The sequence below is a fragment of the Pagrus pagrus genome (assembly GCF_965226575.1).
Source record: "Pagrus pagrus genome assembly, chromosome: 11".
In the NCBI taxonomy this organism is placed as follows: Eukaryota; Metazoa; Chordata; class Actinopteri; order Spariformes; family Sparidae; genus Pagrus; species Pagrus pagrus.
In genome coordinates, this window is record NC_140195.1 from 28,225,393 (window position 1) to 28,247,330 (window position 21,938).

At 40.9% G+C, this 21,938-nt stretch overlaps 1 protein-coding gene across 2 annotated transcripts in view; it reads right to left on the reverse strand.

Moving 5' to 3' along the window:
• Positions 1–247: 247 nt before the first annotated feature.
• The window catches only part of lamb2l (laminin, beta 2-like), a 56,497-nt gene continuing 34,806 nt past the window's right edge, over positions 248–21,938 (reverse strand). For both annotated transcript variants that reach the window (XM_084366331.1, XM_084366332.1), the window contains exons 15-35: positions 19,767–19,907; positions 17,340–17,501; positions 17,143–17,264; positions 14,520–14,640; positions 13,821–14,013; positions 13,569–13,712; positions 9,234–9,465; positions 8,986–9,149; positions 8,567–8,791; positions 8,166–8,380; positions 7,981–8,077; positions 6,307–6,679; positions 6,011–6,195; positions 5,476–5,723; positions 3,806–4,021; positions 3,548–3,692; positions 3,161–3,368; positions 2,786–2,927; positions 2,423–2,599; positions 2,123–2,288; positions 248–1,008 (exon numbers count right to left, since the gene is read on the reverse strand). In XM_084366331.1, the coding sequence (XP_084222457.1) occupies positions 872–1,008; positions 2,123–2,288; positions 2,423–2,599; positions 2,786–2,927; positions 3,161–3,368; positions 3,548–3,692; positions 3,806–4,021; positions 5,476–5,723; positions 6,011–6,195; positions 6,307–6,679; positions 7,981–8,077; positions 8,166–8,380; positions 8,567–8,791; positions 8,986–9,149; positions 9,234–9,465; positions 13,569–13,712; positions 13,821–14,013; positions 14,520–14,640; positions 17,143–17,264; positions 17,340–17,501; positions 19,767–19,907 (3,813 nt within the window). In that variant the 3' untranslated portion in view covers positions 248–871. The remainder of the gene's footprint in view (positions 1,009–2,122; positions 2,289–2,422; positions 2,600–2,785; positions 2,928–3,160; positions 3,369–3,547; positions 3,693–3,805; positions 4,022–5,475; positions 5,724–6,010; positions 6,196–6,306; positions 6,680–7,980; positions 8,078–8,165; positions 8,381–8,566; positions 8,792–8,985; positions 9,150–9,233; positions 9,466–13,568; positions 13,713–13,820; positions 14,014–14,519; positions 14,641–17,142; positions 17,265–17,339; positions 17,502–19,766; positions 19,908–21,938) is intronic.

Here is a 21,938-nt window from a genome sequence, read left to right on the forward strand (position 1 = left end):
TAATTACAGCTGTGCTCTGACACGTCAGAGTGTGCTGTGAGAATTAGACAGGAGGGAGCGTCTCTCCAAGAGCTGAAACAGAGGTGAAGCGAGAAGAGATGGATACCCTGCTTTGCTGAGTATAAGGCGCCCCCTTGTGACAATGAATTGAAGCAGCATTTCTACTGTAGCAGATGTGTAATATACATGACACAAAAATGATTTTCTAAGTATTGTGGACACACAAACAAAACACAAAACATAACGATTTTACATAAACTGTACCAAGTTTATTTGTCTCCATCATCACACCACCTGAATTTTGCTTGTAAGAATATTTGTGTATGCATTCATATGTATTTAATCAAGAGCTTCTTTTGTAATAAAAATAAACACAAAATTCAATTTCAGAGATCAAACTTTTCCACATATCTTAATAGGAGTGTCTTATTGTAAGTATCATAGGAATGTGTTCAAATTACAGCATAAACACAAAATCTTAAAAGCACTTTTCTGAAATCTGATAACATACTCTGATATATTTCTTCTGTTTATTAATTATGTAATCAATTATCATGGCCTATACAATGAAAAAAAACCTCTCCACAGGTCATCCACTTTTAATAGCTTAAAGACATAAACACCATCCAGGATCGTGTTGATATCGAGGAGTCACAAAGTTGTACAGTACATGGACAGAGGAAGGCATTCTGTCATATAACACTTGACAGGTATCGTGTAAAACTCGAAACTACAGCAGTGAAAGAATGGAGGTACCAAAGCAGTGTTTTATTTTCACGGGTGGTGTCGTTTTTCTGTCCCAGTCACAGCCTCAGTCCTAACTCTGCTCTGGACTACAGCAGCAAATAGTAAACAGGGAAGTGTAACATCCTCACACACAGTTGCTGTACTTCTGCACTTGTTCCCGGATCTCGTCCCGCACCACAGTGGCGTTTTCCTTCAGCTCGTCCAGCTCCATGCGCTGCTTCTGCATCCGCTGCTCGTTACTCTTGAACTTTTTCTCCAGTTCTGCAACCACACAGATTTACATTTCATGTGACATAAAACAACATTTCCTGATGCTAGTATTATGAGTACAGTGTCATGAAGTTTCTAAGAATGTTATAATCCATTAACATCACCATAGTGGGCTTGTTATAAGCTGGTCCAGATACAACAGATATCTTACATATAGCAATGTACTATTATACTTTAAGAAGAAATCCTGAAGCTATGTTAGGGCTGTTTCTGGACATTTGGGGTGTTGATCTTTTATTAGAATACGTTATGACAATTATTTTGTGTCATAAACATCCTCTTCAGTTTAAAACATTCAAAATACATCTAAACATTGTGCAGAGATATCTACTGAAGTTAGCATGCTAACCAGCCAGCCCTGAGCCACTTTGTACCTCAAGAGGTGATGTCCAATAGTCAATAACACCAACACTCCCCGAGCTCCCGGTCTGGGCAGAGTCAGCTGATAGGTGAGCTAGCTGCATGGCTCATTTTTTTAAGTTTTTGTTTTTTGTAATACCAATTTTGGCCAGAAGATACAGCATGTTCTTAACTTCTCCATGCACTCTAAACCACAGATCAGCCACAACATGAAAACCACTGACGGGTGAAATGAATAACATTGATCATCTCGATACAGTTCAAATGTTCTGCTGGAAAACCTTGAGTGTTGGAACTCATGTGGATGCCACTTGACATGCACCACCCACCCAAACACGGACTTAAAAAAATAACTTGATCTGCAACAGTGTTTGGATGGGTGGTACATGTCGAAGCTGCATCCACATGAATGCCAGGACCCAAAGTTTCCCAGAAGCACACTGCTTTGTAACTAACTGATCATTGTTATTCACTTCACCAGTCAGTGGTTGTAATGTTGTGGCTGGTGTATATTGTGTGTAAGCAAGTTCTCTAACTTTAATGTCATGTCTTTCTTTTGGTCGGGGATGTATTATAATTGGCACTATTCTGCTGTTAATGTGACGGATGGAATAATGTGTGTTATCAGCACGTTAGATTTAATGGCTGAGTGTTTTCATGTTACATCATACGTTCTTAAGCCATAAACACAAGAGAGGAAACAATGGACAGATTGTCAACACTAGAAGCAGCTTTGTGTACTCACTCCTGAGTTGTTCCATCCCCTTGCTGGCTTTGTTGAGGAGGTCCTCTGCCTCCTTCTTCATATCCATGGCCTTTTTGTTGATGTTTGTCAAATCTCCTGACTCCCCACCAAGAGACTTAACCTTCATCTGCAGCTCACGGTACTGTTTCTCTGTGTCGTTGAGGTTCTGGGAGACGACACAGTATTGATATCACTTTACAGTATGTACTGTAAAAATAATCATGGCACTGTCCATAACACCGGTTTCATAATAACACAAAAACATATCTTTTCAACACAAAAGCACAAAAACAGACTCACCTGCTGCAGTGAGGATGCTAAGTGTGTGGCATTGTTAGCCAGTGCTTTGGCATCATTGGCCATCTGTCTGTTCTGCTCTGTCTTGTTCCTCAGAGCTTCCACCCCCATGGAGAGGTTGTTTAAACGCATCATGACATCCATCTGCTTATCCTCCACCTGCTTCAGCCTCTCATCCACCTAGAAGGGAATGACACATAAAAACAGTTTAGAGTTAGGAGGGCAAAGTGCTCCTCAGGCAGGTGGTCCACTAGCCCGTAAAACAACTCTGGAAGTGGGGAGAATATGTGAAACCTACGATTTTACACATTATTGTAAACAAAAATATAAATGTGCAAACACACACAACTTTAAAGAGTGCTGTACCTCAGCTGTAGCATTCCTTGTACTGTTCAGGTTGTTGTGGGCCTCTTTCAGGGCTGTTCTTGCTTTCTTTATGGCCTTCTCAGACACATCCAAAGCCTGTTGGGTCTTGTTGGCTATATCCTTCACTCCCTCTGCTCGGCTCCTGCACAACGGCAAACATGAAATTGGACATTTGGAGAAGGTTTGGACAGGACAAATTGATAGAGTTGCCAAAATCAACTGAAATGAACGTCAAGATGATACATGCTAAACAGAGAAAACTATAACAGTACCTACCGTCCTTAGCAGCACAGGAGGAGGACAGAGAGAGGAGAGGAGGAAGGATCTGCCCCCACCCCAAAAAATGAAAAATGTGGTCTTTAATTTGTTACATACTTGGCATCTTTAGCTTTCTCGAGCAGCTCCTTGGCTTTGCTGATGTGCTGAGAGGTTTTGTTGACGATCCCCTCGATGTTGGTGAGGTTTGAGAAGCTATCCTTCATCTGCATGATCATTTGGTCCAGAGTCGTCCTGTTGACTGGTAGTTTGATCATCAAGACCTGCTTAGCCACCTTCTCTATGCTCTCTGGATCTCCTCCCTCCTCTGGACAAGAACAGGGAGGAAAGAGAGAAAATCAATGCAAAATGCAGCACAACACAACAAATGCAATACCAGGAGAAAATGCTGCTACGGTTGAACTAAATTTAACTTTAAACCAATGTAACCTTTCGGTAAGAATTCACTTAGTTCAAAATAAGATTTCTAGTCAAACATTAATGTACCAGTGAGGAAGTCTCTGATCTTCTTAATGAAATCTTTTAGCTTCTTGTTGTTGTTTTCAAAGTGCTCCTTCTTCTTCTGGGCTTTATCCAGCGTGCTCATTGCCTGGTTCTTCACATCCTGTGTCAGAGTGGCTATATCCTGGAGCTGGACACAGGAAACACAGAAGATTTATACTTATAGTGTCCAGTCAGGGCAGGTAAGAGGGTACACAGTCAATCCTTCAGTACTCTACATTTAATATGACAGTGTCTCAGCACCTTTCTGGCCACGCTCTGCAGCTCCTCGTTGGCAGCAGTCAGACTCTCGGTGGCATTCCTAGTGAGATTCAGTGCTGCAACTGAAGCACTCACTGTCCCGTTGCATCCCTCTCCTCCACATACACGATTGCCCTGATTGTCACGGCAACCTGCACCACCACACTGGCTGTCGGGGCAGCTGCCATTTGCACTGGCATTGCTATGACCCCCGCATACCTGTAGAGAACAACAACATGTCATCACTCACATGAAACAAATGCATTGGGACTCATGACATGAGAGAAGTGAGTTTGGTAAACTGTGCCAGGTTCATTCAATATGTCTACTGGGGCTGACACAATATCAGATTTCACTACACGATTATCGTGGCCAAACAAATCCACAATAACTATAATATCGCACTTTCTGTAGAAATTTGAAACAAAATATATGCCAGCAATCAAATCTATCTTTATATTTGTTTACTGTGATTTAGTTACTTTGTTTTACTTTGACTCTAATATTGCGCACATGTGCCCATTGTTAATACCAAGCTATTATCTGGTTATTACTTTTTGTAATTAAGGAGTGTTACTTAATTATTACTAATCTTTAAACAAACTATCACCATGTTATTACCAAGCTGTAATGTAAAGTGCCACAAATAAGTCAAATCAAACTATTACATAAGAATCGGTTCAGTAAACATGCAGTGTAGTACTTATGAATCAATTATGATATTCAAAAAAATGTCATCATAGATGAGACATACACCATTCATTTGTGTAATATCATCATCATTAATTAATTTGATAAACAAACTGTAATTTTCCATTTTTGTTCCATTATCCTGTTTTGATCTCAAAGTCTGTTATCTAATGAACAAAAAAGCAATCCACTGGTCTAGCATTGCACTCCTGCAACACTCACAAGACACAGACACAAATTATATAAATCGATAAGGCAGAAGAAGAGCTATTGGCTTTTTATTTTTACCTGGTATCTACATTACCCACAATGCAACTTAGCTACTGAGTGACCGATTACATGCAACTTTATTACTTTTTCCATGTATGCAATAGTACTTCACAAGACCTGTAAACACACTTTAATGTGTAATATTGGTGGCTACCCTTTAAGCAGTGCCACTGAAAGGTTCACCGCACCTGCAAACATTAGCAGCAAACGGGGCAAAACAGGAGATATGACTCGACCGTAGTCATAATGGTGGCACCACTGAGGTGGTACATGGTGTAAAAACTTTAAGAAACACTGATCTGTTTGACCCTTTTGCCCACTGATAAGGATTAAGAAGACCAGTACAGGAGGTTTTGGTCTTGAGTGACTCAGGACAAGTTGAACAATTTCATCAAACTACATTTTGGGAAACATTGAGGGTTGGTCACCAAACTATGTGTTGTACAATATAATTCATCCATTTCAAACTAATGGTACCGCTTTGACAGCTTGTGTCCACTAGATGTCACTGTAGGAGAAGGCGAGCACGTTAAACTAGTAAAGAGTAATAAGAGAAAACAGGAGCGTTGTTAATAAACTGCAAACAGGACACATTTGTCTTGTAGTGCATTAAATTATAACCTACTATGCTACATTTTCAGCAAGATTAAGTGAAAATGCAGACAGACAATCAGACGTCTAAATGAATGAAATGATAAATTAAAGACACCTGCCTTGTGACTGAGGTGATGGACTTTCTTGTCCAGGTCGTGGGCCTTTTCCTGCAGATCAGTTAAGGATTTGTTCTGAGCAGCCAGACCACGGAGGATCTTGTCTTTACTGGCATCCAGCTTGTCTTTAGTGATAGCGCGGGTTTCTTTTGACTGTTCCACGGGACTGTGAGGACCAGACACCGTCAGGTTGCATTTCTTCTCGGCCTCCAATGACTCCTGATAGTACTTTTTCACTTTCTCAAACTGATCTGTGAGGAAACAGGAGCAACTTACGTTAAAATACTAGTTATAATACCTAGATTTCTTTTTCACAATATTTTCAGTAGCATGATTGAGGTTCACTAAATTTGAATGTGGACATTATCTCTATCACTCTATCACATTAACTCTGTCTCCTTTTGTGGGTTTGTATCACACATATTGCAGCTGTTAATGGTGCTTTTGAATTACATTATCATTATCTGAAGGAGGTTCTAATCCGTACTTTCACATGACATTTTTCTTAATTATTAGAAGATTTGATTAGGTTTGCTACCTGCAAATCCTGAGGTTAGGTAGTCCTCCAGCAGGCGCTGTTTGTGGGCCACAGTGTTGTTAACATCCCTCAGCTCTTTCTCTAGATCACTCAATGTGCGTCTCAGTGCCTCTTCTTCTGCTGCTGTTGTATTTAGCTCTCGGGCAACGCCCATCAGACGCCCGTCGGTGAGGGCAATCTCAGCCCTGGAACACAAAGAGCGGGGGACTCCATTTAAAATCCAGACAGTTGGTAGCAGGTGACACATGACTGTGGCTAACCTTAGTGAGCATGCAAACACTATGTGACATCATCACCTGAGGTCATCGATGCTCTGTCCAATCAGCTGGTGCATCCTGTCGCTGTCCTCTGCACTGATCAGATCCTGTATCTGCTTCAGCTTCCTTTCCAGCTCCCTGATGCGCGTGTCCCCAACTCCTGGCGTGACCCCGCTCTCCAGGATCTTCTGTACAGCGTACTCGATGTGTTCCAGGTCCCTTTTAATCTGGCACACCGTGTCGTCCCACAGCTGGAAGCACGGGTGACACTGGACACACTTGGGGAAGTTGCCGGTGAAGCCGCGAGCGCATTCATCACAGCGCTTCCCCGCCGCTCCCTCCCTGCATTCGCACACCCCGGTTGTCCGGTCACACTGGGCCATCTCTGAGCCCAGAGAGTGGCAGTTACACTCTGAATGATAGGCGGGAGAAGGGGAGGGAAGAGGCACAGGAGGAAAAGACAGAACAATAAAAATCAATAATACTGGCATGCAGGTAAAACATATTCAAAGACTGTAAGAAGGAATCTATTCATGTCTTAAAGAAGCAGTTGGAAAAGCTTTTGCTGCCTCATGATGCAATATTGTGAGCCACATTAAGACAGATTGTCTCAGTGATACTGAGCTAACTGCTGCGACACTATAAATGTCTGTAGAATGCAGCTGCAGACTGTAGTGATCTCACATTTCACTGAATGTCAAGTTCAGATCCAAGTTTGAAGATTACCAGTCACAGCTGACTCCACTGTGTATTTGCTGTGAGAAAATAATCAGATATTGTGTTCTGTGATAATTATTGCTCTATTTTCAACTTAGAATGAGGAATTAAGGTAAAGTCATATTTCTTTTTCTACCAAAGGCTTTGTTGTTGCTCCTGTAAATCACATCTCTGCTCTGAAAGTGCATGCTACTAAATCCAGCAGATGCAGAGGAGCACATGATCAACTCCGGTTAACAAGTCTCCTCCTATCATTTATGTGAACCTGCATAGGCAATACAGGGAGAGATGCACAGAAAGCGCTTGCATAAATAACACAAGCTGAAACTCCAGACTGTTGTTGATAAGAGTCATGCTAAACCAGCTTGGATTTAAAACTGCTCCTGGCTAATATCCAGTTACAGGATAATGAAACTAACGAAATTTCTCTCCATCGCAACATCCCCGATCAAGCTGTTGACTGTCTGCGTTTACATAATTGTGACTTGGTAAAAAAAAAAAGAAATGCACTACAGATATTACTGGGTTTATAAGTGTTTATGTGTATATAAGTCTCATTCCCAGGTTATCAAATACCAAGTGACTTTGGGTGGCTCATCAACCCAAGCCATCAGTATTTGCAGACCTGGGAAAAAAACTCATCCATCAATTATCTCCCTTGATTAACATTCTTGCTGTGTGAATTTGTCTTGTTAGATAGATTGAATGTTGTTAGTGGGTCGGCCATGTTGTTGGGAGGGGACTCCATTGATGCTTTATGCTCAAAGTCAGATAAAAACTTTGAGGGGAATAGGGAGTGGATTTTGGTGTAATTGGACATGATACACTGATGGACTGGATGGATTTTACAGCTTGACTAAATATTTGTTCATAATTTTTGCTCAAAATACAGAACTAACTCATGACTGTTATAAAACATATGACCCATAACATAAGGTAAGGTGTGACCATTCATCCTGGCAAGTATTCTACAATTTCTGTCACAAGTTGAGTTACCTTGACACTGCACCCGTGGGTCTCCCCAGTGGAGCTGCTCACACTCAGTGCACTGTTTACCCCCAAAGCCTGGACTACAGCGGCACTGGCCTGTGAACTGTAGAAGAGACAGACGGATATGGATGTCTAGCAAAGATAATTTTAAACTTTTTGTCAGAATTCCCTTTTGCATTCTCCAGTTTCACCATGTTGCAGTGAGTTCCCACGGCGTGCTGTGGGTCGCAGTCACAGGGCTCACAGCCTCTCTCCTGACCGTAGTTCCAGTGGTTAGGAGCACACTGATCACAGTTATGGCCCGCCACGTTCTCCCTGCAAGGGCAGGCTCCGGTCTGCCTGTCACAGTGACACTGTCCATCGCTGCAGGCAGACTGGATGGTGCCAGCAGTCACACAGGTACAGCCTGAGAAGAGAATCATATAAGAAACATATTCAAGTCACACACAGAGAGAAGACAGTGAGGCTCTTCACTGTCTGTATGTTCCACTGGCAACAATGCAGACAAAATCATGCTCTCTGGTAAACAATAACAATATATTATAATGTAATTTTTTCTCTTTAAACTTCAAAGCTGAGAAACAACGCTTACGTCTGCAGTCGTGGTCCAAAGCGTTGCCATAGTAACCGTGTTGACAAATGGCACAGGATGGGCCGTCGGTGTGGTACAGGCACTTGAGGCATTGGCCTGTCCTGGGGTCACATGACCCAGGATCCTGGGTGTCGATGTTGCCATTGCACTCGCACGGCAGGCACTGTCCACCGGCTTGCTCTGGGTTGCCATAGTAACCAGGGGCACACTGGTCACAGCGGGACCCTGAGTGAGGAAAATGAAAATATGGCATGACGATAAGCTTTATGCTGCTTCCGTGATGTGAGACTGTGGTATGGAATATTTCACGTTTTTTTTTTAATTATCAATCAGATGCGGTCAGGGGACCCAGAAGAGTTAAAAGTGATTATGCATTTTAGGAAATTTGAGCTGTGTGTGACTGCAGTGTAATAGCTTACCAGCGTAGCCTTGTTTGCAGTTACAGATGATCTGATTTGAGGAGTGGTCAGCTTCACAGGAGTGCCCGTTGAAGTGATCTGAGGCGGGGTTACCAGGGCAGGGGCAGGGCCGACAGTGCTCACCTGAGCCGAGCACGGGGTTTCCAAAGAAGCCATTCACACACCTGGGACACATGATGGAGACATCTACCATCAGTCTGACGACCAGGGATGAAATCAGATACAGACTGAAAGTGAGGGATCCTTACCGCTCACAGAGGTGTCCTGCTGTATGGTCCCTACAGTGTGTGCACTCCCCAGTGCGGGGGTCACAGATGTCTGCGTGGCCGTTACACTGACAGTGGGTGCAGCTGGGGAAGCCCCACTGGCCTGGCTGGCAGTCTGAGCACTGACGCCCGGTGGCTCCTTGCCTGCACTGGCACTGGCCTGTAACTGGGTCACACTGGTGGCTCAAAGAGCCCTCTGAGTGGCAGTCACAGGCTTGAAGAGAGGAGGTATTCAAAGGGTTATTCACTGTTATTCTATCAATAATCACTGTTTGTGCTTCATACTGAAATCAGAAACTTAACATGTACTGAATAATAATTTAACCAGAGGTGGACAGAGTACACAACTTCACTACTTGAGTAAAAGTACAGATACTCCTTGTCAAATATTACTCCAATACAAGTAAAAGTAGCTTAGTCAAAATATTACTTAAGTAAAAGTACTAAAGTATTTGCTTAAAAAATTACTTAAGTAAAAGTATTTAAAAAATATCTCAGGAAATACAGGAAAGGAAAGTAGCTTAATGTCATTATACAATACACTGATGCGATTCTGCTACAGACATGTTTATAGCTCAAAAATAAACAAATAAAGGCAAGAAGCCTCAGATCACAGACTCAGCTGCATTCACCAACAAATGAAATATATACTATACTCACTCTATGCTACTCTCTCTCTCTCTCTCACACTCACACACACTCTCTCTCTCTCACACCCACACACACTCTCTCTCTCTCACACCCACACACACTCTCTCTCTCTCTCTCTCTCTCACACACACACACACACACACACTCTCTCTCTCTCTCTCTCACACACACACACACACACTCACTCTCTCTCTCTCTCTCACACACACACACACACACACACCCACTCTCTCTCTCTCACACACACCCACTCTATCTCTCTCTCTCTCACACACACCCACTCTATCTCTCTCTCTCTCACACACACACACACACACACACACACACCTAACCCCTACCTTGGACTCTTTGATATGAATTGTATAAAAAACATGAACAGAAAGTCAACTCAATCATTCAACTGCACTGCAACAGTTGCCATATTTTTAAACCGTTTACAAATGGCAACTATGATACTACAAGCACATACAATTACGTTTAAAATGTTCATCTGCAATTTAACCAACATTAAGCTAGCTAACGTTAGTAACAACTTTACATACCGCGACGTGCTTTTTCAGGTTGGAAGACGAGTTTTTGTAGGCCGTGATATAATTTGTTCGCGATAAGCACAACAAACATGTAAACTGAAACGAATCAAACATGGGTTTGAGATAAGGCCACGGGTGCTCGGTGGGAGTTTCCACCTGTCGTGCCAAAAAGTGATCGTCTGCCAGAATCTGATTTCCGGCCGCGGGAGCGCGCACAGCAGCCCGTTGAGCGGTAAACGTCTGGTTTTCTCTGGATTGAACGGTCATAATATACAGATACACACAACTGTACGTCCGCAATTATAGCAAAGGTATGTGTCTTAGAAAGTTTAACGTTTGTTGTTACATAATTATCACATCTGTGGCCAAAAGAAGTGGAGTTTGTAGCGAAATCAGGCCTGACAATTACGTGACAGACATGTCTCTATGTGCTTGGTATGTCTGATGCCTTTGTTTAGCCCTGTCTTATAAATTAGACTGTAATGAATGTGATTTATAGGTGTGGATTTTCAATAAAGAAATGATCACTTTTGCAATTATCCTCGTGACTCTGCATTATCTTTTATCTGATCTGGGCTCTACATTTGCTTCCCATGTTTGGATGTGTCTTGTATATCTAATATTCTTGTTTATGCCTACTTTTTGGAGACAAGACTATAAAAGACTATTCAGGAGGGTTACATAAGCCTATAAAATAACAGTTTTCACCTGCCAAAAACTGATTGAAGGCCAAATACAGTTACTGAGAGGTTATTTCTGCCTCAATATGACTTGATCTCATTCTTAAGCTTCAAAATATAAAGATCTGAGCTCAAGAGACAGCTTGAAATTCTTTTAAAGGACCATTACAACACAAAATGTGCCTTTTCACCTGCCAAAAACTGATTGAAGGCCAAATACAGTTACTCAAATGTTATTTCTACCTAAATATGACTTGATCTCATTCTTGAGCTTCATAATATAAAGATCTGAGCTCACAGTATGCTCCTGATGTTGGACTGAAAGGGGTGCTCTGCCTCAAAGTCACTTCATATCACTCATCAGTTATATTTTGAAGAATATATCTTAACCACTACTTTTCACTACTTGTAAACTGTGTAAAGGGCCAGTGTGAGGTGTAATGTGAGGTGGTAATCTGTCACATATGATGCTTCAGGATAAAGACCAGTCATTTTGAGGCAGAAAACATCTTCAAGTTACAAGGAAGGAGCTGCAATCAGTTTTTTGGCAAATGAAAAGGCCCATTTTGTGTTGTCAGTCCAACATCAGGAGCATACTGTGAGCTCAGATCTTTATATTATGAAGCTCAAGAATGAGATCAAGTCATATTGAGGCAGAAATAACCTCTCAGTAACTGTATTTGGCCTTTAATCAGTTTTTGGCAGGTGAAAACTGTTATTTTATAGGCTTATGTAACCCTCCTGAATAGTCTTTTATAGTCTTGTCTCCAAAAAGTAGGCATAAACAAGAATATTAGATATACAAGACACATCCAAACATGGGAAGCAAATGTAGAGCCCAGATCAGATAAAAGATAATGCAGAGTCACGAGGATAATTGCAAAAGTGATCATTTCTTTATTGAAAATCCACACCTATAAATCACATTCATTACAGTCTAATTTATAAGACAGGGCTAAACAAAGGCATCATACATACCAAGCACATAGAGACATGTCTGTCACGTAATTGTCAGGCCTGATTTCACTACAAACTCCACTTCTTTTGGCCACAGATGTGATAATTACGTAACAACAAACGTTAAACTTTCTAAGACACATACCTTTGCTATAATTGCGGACGTACAGTTGTGTGTATCTGTATATTATGACCGTTCAATCCAGAGAAAACCAGACGTTTACCGCTCAACGGGCTGCTGTGCGCGCTCCCGCGGCCGGAAATCAGATTCTGGCAGACGATCACTTTTTGGCACGACACCCCGTGTTTCTCTAGTTTCTTCCTCCATTTCTTCGTATGGCATGACGCAGTACAGGTACGGCAATACGACTAAGACAAACCATACGCAAATCAGCAGAAACAGTTTATTTTCTCTAAATTTTGCACACAAAAAAAAAAAAAAATCATCAGCTGACGTAAGATCAAAAGTAGCGAGTAACGAGAGCATCAATAGAAATGTAGTGGAGTAAAAAGTACAATATTTGTCCTTCAAATGTAGTGGAGTGAAAGTAAAAGTATCCCCAAAAAATAATACTTAAGTAAAGTACAGATACTCAAAAACTGTACTTAAGTACAGTACTCAAGTAAATTTACTTCGTTACTGTCCACCACTGAATTTAACAATTTAAATAAGAATCATTTGTACTCTTCTCGAAAAGCTGCATGTGTTATAGGTCTTTTTGTGTCTGTTTCATTGGGACCAAACAGTGCAGCTCTACAGTTTAAATATGTGATTAAATATCTAAAAAGTTCACACTTTGTACTGGTATCTGATTTGGAAACATCAGTTTGAATTATAAGAACAGAACTGGGGGTCTGGGGAATGTAGCACTTAACTCAAATCTTTAACCTGAAAAATGTCAGCACTGTGACCGCTCTGTATTTTTAGAGTAAGAGCAAATGGATTTGGACTACATGAAATCAATTTGCTCTTTTTGCTTGAAATGAGGGGGGTGATAATTTGGGTGATAATTTTCTACCAGGCCACGTCAGAACTGTAACTAAGTATCAGGGACTAAAAAACATGTCAGACAGGATCTGGTTACTTAGTAGATTGCACCATAAGATTATGTGAGTGGACAAGCACAGAATACATGTGTAGGTTTTCAGATGATACAACTACCCAGCCATTACTGGGCTTGAACACGCATACTAGTTACACACTGGCTCTCTGTGACCCAACTACCTTTGAGTGGGAGGAATAAAGCCTCTGACCAGCTTAGACAAGTGATAGTACCACTCAGCTCTGTATTGGGACAACACACACAGACAGTGTGTCTGCCTCTACTTCACAATCAATGTAATAAAGAGAGAACTTCATTAACAGAATGTCTTATTTTTTGAGGATGGCTGAAATAAATCTTTATGTAGCTTGGATTTGACCTACTGTAGTGGGACTGATGGTGTTGGGTGAAGGTGTTATCATGTGACAAACTTTGCTGATGGTAAAACAGACTCACCAGTACAGCCATTCACTCCAAAGCCGTAGGTTCCTGGGGCACACTGGTCACAGCGCCGACCCATCACATTGGGTTTACAACGACACTGACCTCCCACCTTATCACACTCGCCACTGAGGGAGCCCTGAGGGTCGCACTGACAGGCTGGATACAACAGACACGGATAAAAGATGACAACGTAATTATCAGCCATTCAAAAAGTTCAAAAACTTTGAACCCACATCCTTATCCTGTGTTTATCTGTCTACTTACACAGAGCACCATCATGAATGATGGATGAAATACTGCAGATGAGTTTGGAGCACATCTCAGCCAGGGCGGGCATCGGCGTCATCATGAAGGAATCCAGACACATGTAGCGAATCATCTCCTCCCGCCGCTGCTCTGCCTCTGGCTCGTTACCTTGGAAACCAGGTAGCTCAGTGTATTTGGGGATCAGAACCAGCTATTGGGAGAGAAAAACAAGTTATACTGTAGCTATAGCAATGGGTGTAAATAGGCTGGGATTATGAGCCTGGGAGGGAATATTAATCACAATAACGATAATAAATCCAATTTTCTTAATGCAGCAAAGTCATGCGACAGTGACTTTGACAACTACACAAGCAAGGATTTTTAATTTAAAGAATTTAATGTATTTAAAGGTGCGCTACAGGGGTGTTAATTTACTTATTTAAAAGCTTATCCAAAGCCAGGAGAAATGTAACACTTGTAATTGTATTTTCCCCACACTAGGGGGAGACCTTATGGCGTGAAGCCCTAAGCAAAATGCAGATGTGTTTACTTTCCTGCAGAGCCATTATTTAACAATGGACTTACTTTAGGCTCATGTCAGCTACACTGATAGCACCATAGCCAAAGAAGACGTCTTATTTTAGCCATGGTGATGTTTGTTTCCAGCACTACAGCTGACTTTCCAACAGGCTTGGATAAAGAGGGTGGTGGGCTCACCGAGTCAATAAGAATGAAGGCAGTGAGATGTCTGTGTGAGACCCCGTGGCGCTGGAACCTGATCGCAACCACGTAACGATTACTGGGCTCGAAACAGAACGGCCTGGGCATCTGGATGTATCTGGAAAAACATCATACATGCACAAACATTTCAATAAATAAATGCATACATATATATACATGCAAACAGTTTTTCAAACCCTACTCTTTTTTATTTTCGCTCTATTTTTACATTCACTAATGGGCTTCACATTCAAGAGGTGATGTCACCTCACCTACATTAATTTCCTGTGCAGGTATGTTCAATGAGGCCTACTCAGTGACAGATACTGTGACAGGCAGTGAGGTCCAGCAGAGTTGAAATGTGTCAACTTCTATGAACCAATATCATAACTGCACACTGAGTCACTGGTTGTTTTCTTCTACCAATACACTACCAATACACTAGAAACATATTTATTTTTAGTGTATTGCTTTTATGTTCGCAAATAAAGTGTCTTTAAATCTCCTGAAAGGCACTATACAAATAAAATGTATTATTAATAAATACATAGAAAAGTTCCAAAGAGGAAATGGACTGATTCTGACTGAGCCTTTTTAGTTTTAGCAAAACTAAGCTGTTCAAATATGTAATCTTATAGTTTTTATTACTTAAAAAGTTAAGTGTATTTATTGATTGTTATGTGCAGATTGCATTTGAAGTGTGTTAGTTCATTATTTAAAATGAATACAAAAGCACAACATTAAAGACAGAAATATTACATGTACAAATCAACTTGTTATGTGTTGCCGATGACATTTAGGTTATTTCCTACTACCATTTTTCCTATCGTCTGTTTTTAAGGGAAACGCTGTTCACCAGGGGCGCCTCGACTCACTCTCTACCTGCCTTTGGTGTGTGTGTTTTGAGCTCACTCTGCTAATTGGTTTTGGCTGACGGACCAACAGAAGAGAGCGGAAGGCTGAGACAGCCAGATCCGGGCAGGGTCTGACCTCTTAGTTCCAGATGAGTTCAGACTCTGAAAAGCTATTCAGCTGGTTGAAACTAAACAGTTTTGGTGTTAGTCTTTCCCTGGTTTTTTATCCTATTTAGCTTCCAACATGGATAATTAATACTTAATCTAGACTTATCTGCAGTAATCTGTCTAATTTGTCAATTTTTTAACAATGCAATAAGCTTTTAATATCGAAAGATCAATAAGTGGTAAATATCACACTATCATTTAAGATAAGGTTTTCAATAATTTTTCTGTTTAAACAGATAAAATTAACAAGCCTTTTAGACTAAAAGGGGGAAACATGAGAACAGCAAATTTAAATGAAACTAGAGATGACAAAGTGAAATGTATGATGGAAGAAATATGATGAATTGTGTAACGAAAATCTTCTGTCTTAATTGAGATAATTTTAAGTTAATTATCATCTTACTATCACATTATTATCGTGATATCGATATCAATAACAGTGTTAACAAGTCTCTTCACCAACTGTGTTTTGAGCTCAGAAAAAAAACAGCCCTAAAAATATCTAAACTGAAAAACCATGAAATCCTTTCACTGTAAGTAAAGTCTCTTAGTATAAAAAAGGGTAGGCTTAAGCTTACATAAAGTAGGAAAACTTGGTACAATAGGCTTTTGATCAGATAGCTGATCTGAGTGCTGTGTGAAGTAACAAGAAACTGCAGCCATGCTAGTGGCTCTGTGAAGCTGTGCTCAGGCAAACCAATGCTTTGTGCTAAATGCTAAGATCAGCATGCTCACATGATCATGATGATCTTTGTCATCAATGACAACGCTAAGATGCTGACAGTAGGCACTGTAAAATGGAAGCAGGTAATAGTGTTTCACTACTATAGCCTCAGATAAATATTGTCTCTATTGACTATAAGAACCTTTTTCTATCATTCAAAACATATTGTTTATCATCATTTTTCTTCTGTGTTCAGTTGTATTTAGAAAAACAACTAGTAAAAGACGCCTCTCATTGCAAAAACTACCCTCTGTCAGACCGGGCTAAAGCAGTCTGTGATATTGAAGTATCTTGGCTCCAATTCAGCCCAACTTCCCACCCATACACTGCTGGAAAGGCAAAATAATTGGTTACAATTGCAGGAAATTGAGTTATTATAACAGCTCGGTCCACCATGGCAGCAAAGATACGTGAAAGAGCCAATTGGCCTTCCAAAGATAGGGACAACTCAGTGACCCTGGAGTTTATATACAACCTCTCTGCCAGACTGTACCGCTTTTTGCTCGTCCCAAACAGGTCTTCAGATGTTTCCATATCTAAACCTCAGAACACAAAGCTGCTGCCTTCCTTTCATATCACTGCAGCTGATCCCTACACAGGCTTTCTGGAATGTTTGTCCTCCTATCAGTGAATCAATGGTAAATAGTACCGCAGGGTACAGTGAAATAAGAATACAAATACAGGCCTGACTCATACAGAGCAGACAGGCCAGGGCAGGTTGAAGTGATAACAATGTTATGATGCAATTCATCCTCAGCTATAAAACCATACCAACACCTACAACACTTGAACAAATCGGTTAGTGAACTTAACAAACATTTTGGACAATGGCCTCTCTCTGACACAATCACATATTGTATGTAAGAGTTGGTACCTGTTGCGGTGCGGAAGGGTCACTGTGTAGAGCTGTTCGGTTGGTAAGAGGTTTCCACACCGGAGACTGGAGGGCAGCAGTACAGATGTGATACTAACTACAGCCTCCCAATCCTCTGTGGACTACACACACACACAGACACGGCTCAGTTCGAAAGATCTCCATTAATGAGTTTTACATCGGTCACGGTCACATACCTCAGGTTCGTAGCGGATCATGATGTCATACTCCATGGCGTAGGGGATGTTGTCGATGGTGAACACCAGGCCGGCACCATCTTTGACACGGGCAAAACCAGGACCTGTCCACGACACCATGTGGCTGGGAGTGTGTCCTCTGTGAACGGTCCTCACATCCGGCTGAGACACACAGACACATTATCAAAGAATCAGTTTCTTTCTGAACTTCTTCGACTTTATACTACACTTCAACAACCTCTGTATACTCTCACTGAACTAACTTTTCACTTTCGTCAGGATGACAGCTGTGTGTGCTCTGTATTATACAGCTCGTTTGTGGAATGCAGTCTGATAAAGCAGCCTTTACAAAGACTAGAGCTGCTCAATAAATAATATAATTATTCTGATCACCACTTTGGATTCTAAAATTTAAAAAACTATTATAAAAACTGTCACTGTCACTGTCACACTTGATGTGACTTTTTGTCTTATTTGATATTCTTGACTCTTGGCAATTAAGTAACAAAGTACATTTATTTACTTATGTACTGTGCTTAAATAAAATAATATAATTTTGAAGTGCCTGTATGTGTACAGATTATTTTCATTTTATGACCTTCTACCTCTCCCATCACTTTTCAGAGCGTTTCAACTACATTTATCCGACAGCTGTAGTTACTAGGTACAGAGATGTCAAGTTAAATTATCTAACATTTCATCAAAACCTTAGATTAGGGAGAACAGAGTAAAAATATGAATACAAATTGTAGTAGAACTTTTGATAAATCATCTTTCCCACCCCATTTGTCATCTAATGTCCCCCACTTTATATTTACTCAAAGTAGCTCCATCTTTACCAGCCACACCAGGAAAATACTGCTTACTATTTTGCTGTGTTTGGTTAAGTGTCACTATTTGATGACCTGGGAATGAGACTCAGCAGTCAACTATCTTTCTCCGGAATTGTTGACACCAGAAACATCCCAAACTACGAATAAATCATCTTTGAATGGTGTGTTTATAAACAGCAACCAGCAAATCCTGCATACTATTCCTTTAAATCGGTGACATCCAAATAATTTGGCTTAACACAACTTGAGTAACATAAAGCTGCGTATCTTTTATCTTTGGTGCTTTTTACTTTGTATCCCTTGTTTTGCTGTCACACCAATATGATTACAGTCATGTTTTCCAATAGGATTTACATTCTTTGGGTCTCTGGGCTCCAAATATCCTTGCAGTCCTACTGTACATATTCACAGGTCTTTTTACAGCACGGCTAGTTGGAAATGACCATATTAACTTGACAGCCAAGCATTTAATTAGGCTAATAGCTTCAAATTGCCAAGTGGTGCATACAGCACATGACCACAAACCTTGAACAATGTAGCTTTGAGAACATTGTACTGTACTGGCAAACATGTGGACAATTGTTACAGTTCATCATGCAGAACTGAACAGTAACCCCTAAAACTACTGCTGACAGTTTCAGTTCACTTTAATGACCAGTACATCATGGATACTCCATTCAACCCAGTTACTATGGCTTTTAACAAAACACCCTTCCTGAGTAAACTGCCCTACATGTCTGTTTATACAGTATACAGTACATCAGTGGTTCCCAGCCTAGGGGGTTGGTCCCAAGGTAAACCTGAGGGGTCAGTGGCAGCTTGTTTCTTGTGGGATACTATATACCAATACCCTGTAAAGCCTTAAAGCAACATTATGGAACCTTAAAATAACAGCTTCAAAACCATTTTGATGGTACAGTGTCTTGTAATAGGGTGAATGGTGTCTCTGTCTCAGCCCATCTGCCCCCCCCATCACTTGTGTCTACACTATGTTACTTCATCGAGAGGGGAGGATCACAGCGTTACATACATGTTTACTGCAAGATACAAGTTTTCAACACATAACGTATTTACGACAGTGTTGCACTCAGACTGTGGGGGATGCCAAATCGCACAAAATGCCAATTTCTACATAATGTTGCTTTAAATTATGTGAAATACCTTATATTTTCATCTTATCAAGCCTCTTAAAAGGCTTAAAAGAAGTGAAAAGCTGGTTGTTTTTCACCTCTTCGGGCCTCTAAATATCCTTCAAATAATTGAAATACTGGACTTTTAACCATTTCAGGCCTCAAATGCAAATCCAAAAAGGAAAAATCTTTACCACCATGACCACACACTAATGACACACCAAAGCCATATCTGTAAAGAGGGGTCACAAGAGGACATATTCTAAGGTTCACAAGCCCAAAAGGTTGGGAACCATACATTGTTTTTGTCCAATGGCCTGACTTGACCTGGCCATGACTGAATTTACTATTGTACCCACAAATATGACAGAAATGTGTGTTGTGACTTTAACAAGCTGTCCCTTGGGATTCTTTTTGTCAAACCATAAATAAAATCTGTGAATCAATCAAAGTAAATATCCTACTGTTTGTTGAAGCTGGCGGATACGTCTCAGTGCTGCCCGATGTTGCTGTGAATTTGTAACGCGGCGGTGACGCCGGTGCCTCCGCAGCTGGTTGCTGAGGTGCTGGACACAGTCAGTCTCTGCCTGTGGACGAACTTTGCCCTGAGAGGAGAGGAGAGGAGAACTTGTTACAACACTTCTTACAACCTGCAGGGGTTCATCCTGCACAACTTCTTGGTCCAAATGCTAAAATGAGAAGACAGAGCAAAGAGTTGCGGTGTGGTCAAATTGTAGGAGCGTGACAGAGATGAACAAAGGATTTGAAGCAGAGAGAATGTCTCCTCTGTGTGTGTTGTACATGTTAGTAAGTGTGTGTGCTGCACCATAATAATTCGTTGTGACAGGTCGGTATCTGTGCTACTGTCTGCTGTTTTTATGGGTCACTTCAGCTGTGGAGTTTGAATTCTGCACAGAAATGCTGGACTTTAACTGCATCCTGCATATTCTGCACCTCTTTTTGTCCTTCAGCATGTACAAGTAATTTCCATCCAGCTACAGTTAAACAGTTCAACCTCTACAGACAATGGCCTCATTTGTCAAAATCTTATCTCCTTTTGCTTGGTGTCGGTTTCCTTTTTTTCTCAAAACATTCTTAAGTCGAACTTTGTATTTTTTTCACATTCCTGTTGCAGTGATGTTGTAAGTATGAAGTGTCTGAGCTTGCCCGAAGGGAAGTGGAGGGGGCAGGGGGTCTCTTTAGAGTGCAGAGGACCGAGGTGGGTGGAGCGGAGGTGAAGGAGAGGGACAGAGACAGTAAAGAATGTGAGAAAGTGGGAAGACAGAGATGAAGGATAGGAGAAAAGAGAATGTGATGTAGGGTAGATATGAGACTGAAAGGTGTGTAACATGAGCCAGTGACAGCAGGAACAGGCCTGTCACTGTAGCTGTCTAGCTGCTAAATGTGGCATTCCATGTCCCCCCTAACACTGCATTCACGTCACAACACAACTGTTGATTGCATCATCTACCCTCGCATACATCTCCCAGCTGAAACCACAAAGGCTATCAGACTGTTGCCTCTTAAGGTACAAAGTGGTGTTACAAAACAGCAAATCAACACTGTTGTTTCTTCACACTCTGTTGATAATGTTAGTTCATTTTTGTAATGTTTTAAACAACAATTCTGGCATATATCTTACAAATTGCCCCTTTAAATAAAAAAGCTCTCAGACCTCTACCAAGGAGGAAGGTCTGCCAACTCTCTATGACTCTCTCTTTTCCGTAATGGCACAATGTAAAATAATATTTTTAAAAGAGAACAGGGAACCTGTTGGCAGCTGAATGGTTACCGTGCAATGTAACATAACAACAAACTAAGCAGTTCAAATCTGGCATCAGATCTGTGCATGGCGTACCCCCCTAAATCATCTTGCTGCCTGTCCTGTCGCCCAAAAAAGAGAGAACTAAAAGAAGTTTGTTTGTTTGTTAGTCTAACCCTACATGGTAATTGTGATTTCTGATCTTGCTTTTGTATTTAAATTATAAGGTAGAAAACAGCAATGTTCAGGAATTTTAAAAAACAATAGTTGTAGTGGTAGCTGTTGGCACAAGGATGAGAGATGATAATGACACCTCTCTGAGCTTCATCACCATTGCATCTAAATCCAGAATCCAAACAAGCGCACCCTTCCAAATCCCCCCACAAAGACAACCTTGGTGGAGTCAGAGCAACATGAAATCTCCTTCTGTTTCAGTCATTACATTATCCAAGACTTGACTTTTGATCTGAGACTGCACAGTGTGTACGATATACAGAAAAATAAGAAGATTAGACCTTCTGTGAATGATGTTTTAGAGACTTTTTTCCTTACTTCCTGTGGAGGCCAGACCATACACTTCACTGTACAAGGACACGTAATCCAAGGATATGTTATAATTATTAACACTGCCACAAGGACTTGCAGAAAAACTTTAAAATCAAGGACGCTACTAGCTGATCAAATGTTCAGTCCACTTCATGATGACTTTAAAGAAATAGTACAACATTTTGGGAAGTACGCTTATTTGCTTGGGAGTTAAATGAGAGGATTAATACCACTCTCATGATCATCTGTTAAGTATGAAATCCAGGATCTAGTTTAGTCTAGTCTAGTTTAGTCAGGATCTAGCTTAATTTAGCATAAAAACTGGAAG